The sequence below is a fragment of the Castor canadensis genome, chromosome 18 (assembly GCF_047511655.1).
Source record: "Castor canadensis chromosome 18, mCasCan1.hap1v2, whole genome shotgun sequence".
Taxonomy (NCBI): Eukaryota; Metazoa; Chordata; class Mammalia; order Rodentia; family Castoridae; genus Castor; species Castor canadensis.
In genome coordinates this window covers 14575868-14585319 of record NC_133403.1, presented here as the reverse complement: position 1 = coordinate 14585319, position 9452 = coordinate 14575868, and the positions used below count along the sequence as shown (strand labels likewise).

Sequence of the window (9452 nt, the reverse complement as noted above, 5' to 3'; positions counted from 1 at the left end):
TGCTTTTTTTTTTTTTTTGAGATGGGTTCTCACTATGTTGTCCAAGCTAGCCTCAAACTCCAGCAATCCTCCTTCCTCAGTTTCCCAAGTTAGCTGGAACTAAAGGAACATATCGCCGTGCCTGATCACTTTCTTAATGTAGCCATGAGAAAATTGGAAATTACAGTTGTGACTTGCCAACATGACTTAGAGAGAGCATGAAAGACAGCTAAGAGTTTGTAACGAAGAGTGCAGGCAAGGCTTGATCAAAGAATATGAGGATGGAGTGGAGGTTAAAGTTGCAGCAGGGAGATGGGTCAGAAACCAGATAATGGTTGAAGTTAGAAATAACAGGTGAAAGGAAATAATTGGACCAGAGGAAAGACAGGCATGGTGATTCATGAGGATGATGAGAACAACTATTTTGTTGTGTGCCCAGGTTAAGCACTCTATATAAATTAACCAGTGCTATTATTATCCCCTTTCCATGTAACATTGAAAATGTAGACCTAGATTTCAAATGACTCCCCTCCAAGGCCAATCAGACTAAAACCTACATTGAGCTGGCTGGACAAGAGAGATAAGAGAGTCCAAACTACTTCCTGCTTTGTAGATTTCTTGTCATGGCATGGAATCTCAGAATCACAAAGAATGAAAGCAAGAGAGGGGCAGGTTATAAGCAAAAGACAGAGTTCTTCAGAGACCACCTAGCTGACCTTTAAAAATATGTTCCTGGAGGCCCCCGGCCCGGGGTAAAAAGCCAGATACAGGAAGATCCTGACACATTTAAGGAAGTGGAAGCTAGAGGGTCCCCAGGACATGACTTAAGACCATTGTTTTGCAGAAGATTCATAGGCCACAGGAAGCAGAGCTGATATTGACACATATCAATATCTCTGGGGGGATCCTTTGGGGTCTTTTTATCTGCAGCAAATGGATGTTCTCAGCCAAGTTTGGAGTCACGAAGAAGATGATTTGAAAGGAAACTCCCTGAGGTGAAGCTCATACACTGTGTGGATGCCCCACGTACAGGGTTTCTCCTCGTAGGTCACATTTTGACCCACCATCCAAAAGTTCATGGTACTACAGTGGAACAGAGTTTAGGGGACATTCCCCTTTCCCTTCCATCCAGCAAGACCAGTGTGACCTCCATCAGAGCATGGCCCCTCATGCTTCCAGGTCTGTCCACAGCTCAGGGGTCCAGGATCCCTTGGGCCATCAGTCAGGAAGAGTTGAAGAGGACTTTGATGACCCTGCCAAGCAAGGCTTGGTTGATACCAAGAGGCAGGAGGCAAATTGCTTCCCTAGAGCAGGGGTTGGCCAACTACAGCCAGAATACAGCATCCTGCTCAATCCCATCTGTTTCTGTAAATTAATTTTAACAGGAATGCAGTCATGCCCATTTATTTACATATGGTTTGTGGCTACTTTCTTACTATAAGGACAGAACTGAGTAGTTTCAACAGAGTCAGAATGATGCACAAAATCAAAAACAGTTACGATATGACCTTATTCAGAAAATGTTTGTGGCCCCTACCACTTTCTGACAGAAAAGTAAATGCCTTTTTTCCATTGACTTTGCCACCCTCAAGTCATTTGACAATGTCTGGAGACATTTGGAGTTGTCACAAATGAGGAAAGTATCTGGTGTGTACTGGCATCTGGTGGGCAGAGGCCAGGGATGCTGCTGAACATCCTATGATTCACGGAAAGCCCCACAATAAAGAGTTGTCCAGCCCAAAATGTCACTAGTACCAATGAGGGGAATCTACTCCTGACCTGACACATACCCACCACACCAGAGGCTCAATGAAAATGTTTTCTAAGGTCATTTACCCTGTAACTCTGGGGCACAATCAGGTGACAATAAAAGGCATCCTTGCCTGTCCTTGGCAAGGATGTCCTACCTCAAAGAAGCTTTTGTCACCCCCTTGCCCCCCATTACCCCCTAGAATAGGGGGTCAAATGAGCACTGTCCATAGTGCCTCAGGCAAGCAGGCTGTGATTGGTCAATTTCCTGGGATCTTCGCCCTAGACTGGTACTTGGATTTGTCTTCTGAGATCACTCATCAGCCAGGCCAAACTCAGTAAAACAACTTCCCAAGACACAAACAACTTTAATTCTGTAATATAACCTCTAGCAGAGTTTACAGCAACATTGTGGGACAAAGAGAAGCTGAACAGGTTCCACTCTGTACAGCCTGGAGGTTCCTCCCTCCTCATATTCCCACATCAGCCTCTCTGAGTGAACCCCTGCCTTGGGCTCAAGGTATGCATATCCTAGGGTGCCTCGGACCCTGAAGAAGCAGGCTCCTTTTCTTTTCCCCTCTCCATCTCCATCTCCATCTCTTTCTCCATTTCGAAGCTCTGGGTTCCCATAGCACAGTAATACATAGCCTCATCCTCCAGCTGTACCTCAGAGATACTCAGATATCCCTGATTCTTCACCACATCTTTGGATCCAGAGAAGCAAGGCGGGATTTTAGGACCCTGGTGTTTATCTGATTGTGAGAAGTATCTCAGCAGAAACTGTGGAGGCTGGCCCGGCCTCTGCTGGTACCAGTAGGTACTGTAAACACCAATATTATAATCACTGCTCAGGGTGCAGGTGAGGCGGACTGTAGTTCCAAGGGATGAGGACACAGACAGTGGCTGATGCAGCACAGGCTGAGGATCACATCCTGGGAAAACAAAAGCAAGTGGGTCCCAGTACAGAACAAGGCAAGAGAAAGGGTAAGGGGCTTTGGGCCCCAAGAGGTCCCTCACCTGTGCAGTGAGCCAGTAGCATGAACAGGAAAGGAGTCCAAGACATAGTGCAGGAACTGCAGGGCTCTGTCTTCCACGACCACCGCTCCTAGGATCCTCGCAGACAGAGCAGCATCCTCTTCCCTGCTCAGAGGGGAGGGGCCATTGCAGTGAGCAGGAATCACTACAATGAGTTCACAGTCTCGGTTTCCAGAAGAGTCTGGTGGTACTCTTTGTGGCTATGACTTTGCCTGTGGAAGTGTTTGCAGAGGAAGCACCTGCTGGAAGCTTTGAGGCCAAAGCCCAGGAGACTTTTTGGTGGGCTTGGGTCCCAGAGGGAGAGGGGCCCCAATTTCCCCCTGAGGATGCTGAGCCCCACAGAAATCGGTTTCTTGTCCAAATTTAAATGACTGGCGTGAATAGAGGACATATCCTCAGAGTAGTGAAAACACCTGCTTTGTACAGAAAAAAAACTTTGAGGTTAATGCTCTGACCCTTTCCAAACTCCAGCAATGCCTTTGACTTGTTTCCACACTCTCTCCTAAAACAAAGTAGAGCAACCCCCATCAAGGCAGAAGCACCAGGGGACCCAGCATCATCCCTCCTTACTCGGCTCCTAGGCAGCCACATCTTGACCCTGTTATAGACTAAACTATATCCCCCACCACAAAAATTCATGTATTGAAGTCATAAGCTCTGATGTGACTCTATTTTAACACAGGCACTCTAAGGAGGTAACTAAGATTAAATGAAGCCCGAAAGATGGAGTCCTGATCCAGTACAACTTGTGTCCCTAATCAAAATAAGAAATCTGAGCTCAGAAACAGAAATGCACAGAGGGAAGAAGATAAGTGATAACCAAGAGAGATGTTTGGACAAAACCGTTCCTTCAGAGCCCTCAGAAGAAATCATCCTGCCAGCTACTTGAATGTACTTCTGACTTCCAGAACTTTGAGAAAATTAATTTCTGTTGTTTAAACAGAACCTTGTTACTGCAGCCCTGGGAAACTAATACAGCCCACTCAGGCTTCTAAAACAAAATACCATGAGTTTGGTAGCTTGTAACAAGAGAAATTAATGTCTTAGAGATTGAAAGCTGGAAAGTCCAAGTTCAAGGTACCAGCAGATTCTGTGTCTGCTGAGGGCCCATTTCCTGGTTCATAGATGGCTCCTTCTCACTATAACCTCACATAGTAGAAGGGCAAGGGAGCTCTCTTAGACCTCTTTTACAAGGACACTAATCCTATTCATGAGGGATCTGCCCCCATGATCTAATCACCTCCCAAAAGCCCCACCTCATATAACATCATCTTGAGGGTTAGGATTTCAACATATGAATTTTGGGGATGAAAACATTCAAACCATAGCCAAAAGTTATTCCAAGGTGGCCCCAAAGAGTCTCTCATTCCATGTCTTCATTCTCCTACAAAAAACAAACTTTTTTGCAGTAATGGGGTTTGAATTCAGGGCTTAGCACTTGCTAAGCGTGTGCTCTGCCACTTGAGCCATGCCCCAGCCCTAAAGAATTTGTCCATTTCTTTTTTAAAACTTGAGTGTATCTTGGGGATATACCCAAAAGACTGTGACACAGGTTACTCCAGAGGCACTTGCACACCCATGTTTATTGCAGCACTATTCACAATAGCCAACTTATGGAAACAGCCAAGATCCCACTACCGACGAATGGATTAAGAAAATGTGGTATTTATACACAATGGAATTTTATGCAGCCATGAAGAAGAACAAAATGTTATCATTCGCTGGTAGATGGATGGAATTGGAGAACATCATCTGAGTGAGGTTAGCCTGGCCCAAAAGACCAAAAATCGTATGTTCTCCCTCATATGCGGACATTAGATCAAGGGCAAACACAACAATGGGATTGGACTTTGAACACATGATAAAAGCTTTAGCACACAAGGGAGGGGTGAGGATAGGTAAGACACCTAAAAAACTAGCTAGCATTTGTTGCCCTTAAAGCAGAGAAACTAAAGCAGATACCTTAAAAGCAACTGAGGCCAACAGGAGAAGGGGACCAGGATCTAGAGAAAAGGTTAGAGCAAAAAGAATTAACCTAGAAGGTAACACACACGCACAGGAAATTAATGTGAGTCAACTCCCTGTATAGCTATCCTTATCTCAACCAGCAAAAACCCTTGTTCCTTCCTATTATTGCTTATACTCTCTCTACAACAAAATTAGAGATAAGGGCAAAATAGTTTCTGCTGGGTATTGAGGGGGTGGGGGGGAGAGGGAGGGGGCGGAGTGGGTGGTAAGGGAGGGGGTGGGGGCAGGGGGGAGAAATGACCCAAGCCTTGTATGCATATAAAATTATTCATATGTGCATACAATGTTTGGGTCATTTCTCTCCCCTTGTTTGCCCTTGATGTAATGTCTGCATATGAGGGAGAACATAACGATTTTTGGTCTTTGGGGCCAGGCTAACCTCACTCAGAATGATGTTCTCCAATTCCATCCATTTACCAGCGAATGATAACATTTCATTCTTCTTCATGGCTGCATAAAATTCCATTGTGTATAGATACCACATTTTCTTGATCCATTCGTCAGTGGTGGGGCATCTTGGCTATTTCCATAAGTTGGCTATTGTGAATAGTGCCGCAATAAACATGGGTGTGCAGGTGCCTCTGGAGTAACCTGTGTCACAGTCTTTTGGGTATATCCCCAAGAGTGGTATTGCTGGATCAAATCGTAGATCAATGTCTAGCTTTTTAAGTAGCCTCCAAATTTTTTTCCAGAGTGGTTGTACTAGTCTACATTCCCACCAACAGTGTAAGAGGGTTCCTTTTTCCCCGCATCCTCGCCAACACCTGTTGTTGGTGGTGTTGCTGATGATGGCTATTCTAACAGGGGTGAGGTGGAATCTTAGCGTGGAAAATAAAAATTTTTTTAAAAGGCTGCATAAAAAAAAACTTGAGTGTAGGTTTAATCAAACTATGGTTGAGATGACCCCATTGCACTATGTGGCATTGAGAAGCTGAGCAATCTCCAGGCCTCCTTCTTTCATGAACATGTGATAAAGTAGGCACAGCCTCATCTCAGATAAGTCTCATGCAACAGTCTTGAGCTGTGCCCCATCCTTTCCCTAACGTGGAGTAGACTGCACCCATCATAGCTGGCTATGCCCATTCTGGGAGCACTGTCTTTCCTGTTGCCTCTCTGGCCAGCATCTCCAACTTCCCAGGTGAGGGTGGGAGGGGGCCTCTGCAGACATGGAGCATCTTAACCACCCACTAGACAGTCGTGCCTGCAACCACAGTGAGTCCTCGTTCTTGGAAAGGAGAAAGGAAGCTTTGTTCATTCCAGTAGCTCATCCCTGTGCTGGACATGTATTTGGGAAAGGGAAATGGTATTTTCTGCCCAGATCTGGGGAATCAGGGCAGGAGACAGTCCTACTTGTGAGCATCAGCAATGTGACACCCTTTTGAACCAGTCCTACCATTCACACCATTAGAGCTTTTGGATCCTTACAAGTCTCAGAAAGTATAAATGGTTCTACATGTAGTTATACTTAGACAATGAATAAGCCAAGAACCACCTTCAACCATAGACATACTGGGGATCCAACTTTGTTTCTACAGATTTAACCTCACTGATCAGGACCTTTGCATCACCCACCTGGAAAAATTGGTACCTGGTGGCCACCACATGTGCTGGGGAAATCTCTGAGAACTTCCAGACCCTGCAGGAGATGGTCTTGGCTCCTGGAACATCTGGATTTAGATGGGGGTTACAAACTGTGAACTGTGCCTTCTCCTGACCCTGTATAACTGTCCCTTCAACCTGTCCTAAACTCCCAGTATCTAGACTCATGGATTATCAGTAAGGCATGGTAGCTAGAAGAAGTTGATACATTCCATCCTTCTCCCTGGCTACACCCAATTGTTTTCAGGTAGTTCTAGACCAAAACATGGTTGTTGAGTTTTATATCAGATCCTACCTCAAGATGACCAGGAACCCACTCAACACTCCTGCCTAGTCTACAGATGTTTGCATAGACTGTTGTAGTTATCCATTGCTACCTAGCAAACCATCCAAATACAGTGGCTTAAAATGGTGGCTCATTAGCTCCCCAATTCTGTGGGATGCCCAAGTGTTTCTTATTCCACCTGGAATCGTGTACATGATCATGGCTGGACCAAAATGGCACCTCATCCTCCTGCACTTGGCTTTGATCTCAAAAAGACCCTCTCACCCCCACCCAGTGGTCCCTCTGGTTACCTGTTCTCATTTCTTTTCCTTTTCCTTCATTTGAGGATCCTTACCATTCTCCATTCTACTTCAGGATGGAGGCCCCACTGCAGCCTGCCATGGACATCCTGAGGCAGAACCCACAGGACTGTAGAGCTCTTTCAAAGGGTCGACAGTGACCAGAAATGTGCATACAGAAGAGTTAGCTGCAGTAAAAATCATCAAGTTGGAGCCTGGTGATGATTTTTCTTTGATTCAGCCAGAACTACTTATGGTGAAAGAATGTAAATACTGCAACATTATTGCCTATTTGGGGAGCTATTGTTGCAGGATACTCAAGGACACTGAGGCAGTTCAGCAGGAAGCAATGTTTTATTGTGCCAGCACAGACTCAGTGGACTCGTGTCCAAAGGCTGAGCCCTGAGAACAAAGGAGTCTCACCTTCTACACCCTGGCAAGCAGGTTACAGAAGCAAGAAGTAAGGTTTAATCCATATGTGATTGTATGCAACTCTATTTATCTCCCTACTATACCATCCCCTCCCCACTGCTACATTATCCGAACACAGATTTGCTTGCTTCTTTTCTGCCCCTCCTCCCTGCTACATTATCTCAGTAGGGAAAAACTGTAGATTTGTATGGAATACTCTGATGGTGGATCACTTCAAGATATTTGCTATGTTACTGGACCCTTATTAGAATTACAAATAACCTATGTATGCAGAGACACTTCACAGGGCCTTGCCTATTTTCATGCTAAAGGCAAAATGCATAAGGATATCAAAGGTGCAAATATTTTACTGACAGATCATGGCGATGTAAAACTAGCTGATTTTGGTGTGGCTGCAAAAGTAACAGCTATCATTGCAAAGAGAAAGTCTTTCATTCGCACCCCTTATTGGATGGCTCCAGAACTTGCAGCAGTGCAGAAGAATGGTGGCTACAATCAATTCTGTGACATCTGGGCAGTAGGAACAATAACAATCAAACTTGGAGTACTTCAACCACCTATGTTTGATCTTCATCCAATGAGGGCTCTCTTCTTAATGTCAAAAAGTAATTTTCAACCTCCAAAACTAAAGGACAAAACAAAATGGTCATCAACATTCCACTATTTTGTCAAAATAGCACTAACTAAAACCCCCCAAAAAAGACCAACTGCTGAAAATACTTCTGACTCATACTTTTGTTGAGCAGCCAGATCTTTCTAGGGCACTAGGAGGTGAGCTACTGGACAGAATGAACCCAGACAACCATGCACATTACACTAAGGGAGAGGACTTTGAGCCCCATGCAATCATTTGTCATACCATTAGCTCTACAAACAGGAATGCCAGAGCTGAACTGACAGCTTCAGAAATAAATTTTGGCAAACTACAATTTGAACCTCCTCTGAGAAAAGAAACAGAAGCACCAGATGAAATGCCAAGGAAAAACAGTTATCCTGAAGTCAACCTCCCAGATGACGAAAAATCATCAACTGTAAAACATTGTTCTGACTCAGAGAACAGAACACCCCAAGTTCTCAGAAGACAGAGTAGTCCAAGTTGTTTTCCCGTAGCAGAGATGTCTTCTGTGGGAAATGGAGATGGTATTTCCAAACTGCTTAGTGAAAATATATAAGGATCAGCATAAGCACAACAGTTGCCACAAGAAAAGAACAACGGCGACTTCCCTAAACAGCCATCAATGGCCTTCTACCCACTACAAAAATGCTGATGGGAGCATGTTTTTCAAAAGTTTTTGATGGCTGCCCATTGAAAATTAATTGTGCAACATCCTGGATACATCCTGGTACAAAAGATCAGTACACCCACCTCACCCTGTTAGAGTAGCTACCATCAAAAACACCACCAACAACAGGTGTTGGCGAGGATGTGGGGAAAAAGGAACCCTCGTACACTGCTGGTGGGAATGCAAGCTAGTGCAACCACTCTGGAAAAAAACATGGAGGCTTCTTAAAAAACTAAACATAGATCTGCCATATGATCCAGCAATCCCACTCCTGGGGATATACCCAAAGGAATGCGACTCAGGTTACTCCAGAGGCACATGCACACCCATGTTTATTACAGTGCTGTTCACAATAGCCAAGTTATGGAAGCAGCCAAGATGCCCCACTACTGACAAATGGATTAAGAAAATGTGGTATTTATACACAATGCAGTTTTACTCGACGATGAAGAATGAAATCTTATTATTCTCAAGTAAATGGATGGAACTGGAGAACATCATCCTGAGCGAGGTTAACCAGGCTCAGGAGACCAAAAATAGTATGTTCTCCCTCCTATGCGGACTTTAGATCAAGGGCAAATACAGCAATGTGGTTGCACTTGGGTCACATGATAAGCGGAGAGCACTTCTGCCTAGAAGTGGGGGTGGGGTAGGGCAGGGGGGGAGAGGGCTGGGGTGAGGGGGGTAGGGTTGGGGGGGAGAAATGACACAAACAATGTATGCACATATGAATAAATGAATAAATAAAAAAACCCCAGGATCCAATTGCTTCAATTGTAAATT

The 9452-nt window shown here is 44.7% G+C and overlaps 1 protein-coding gene and 1 pseudogene across 1 annotated transcript; one reads left to right on the top strand and one right to left on the bottom strand.

Moving 5' to 3' along the window:
- Nucleotides 1–2259: 2259 nt before the first annotated feature.
- Nucleotides 2260–2791, bottom strand: Vpreb1 (V-set pre-B cell surrogate light chain 1). The gene is made up of 2 exons (XM_074060824.1): nucleotides 2746–2791; nucleotides 2260–2660 (listed from the first exon to the last, which is right to left on the bottom strand). Exons 1-2 carry the CDS (start codon nucleotides 2789–2791, stop codon nucleotides 2260–2262), a joined length of 447 nt encoding a protein of 148 aa, XP_073916925.1.
- Nucleotides 2792–5957: 3166 nt separating this feature from the next.
- On the top strand, nucleotides 5958–8558 carry LOC141418816 (mitogen-activated protein kinase kinase kinase kinase 5-like; annotated as a pseudogene).
- The last annotated feature ends 894 nt before the right edge of the window (nucleotides 8559–9452 follow it).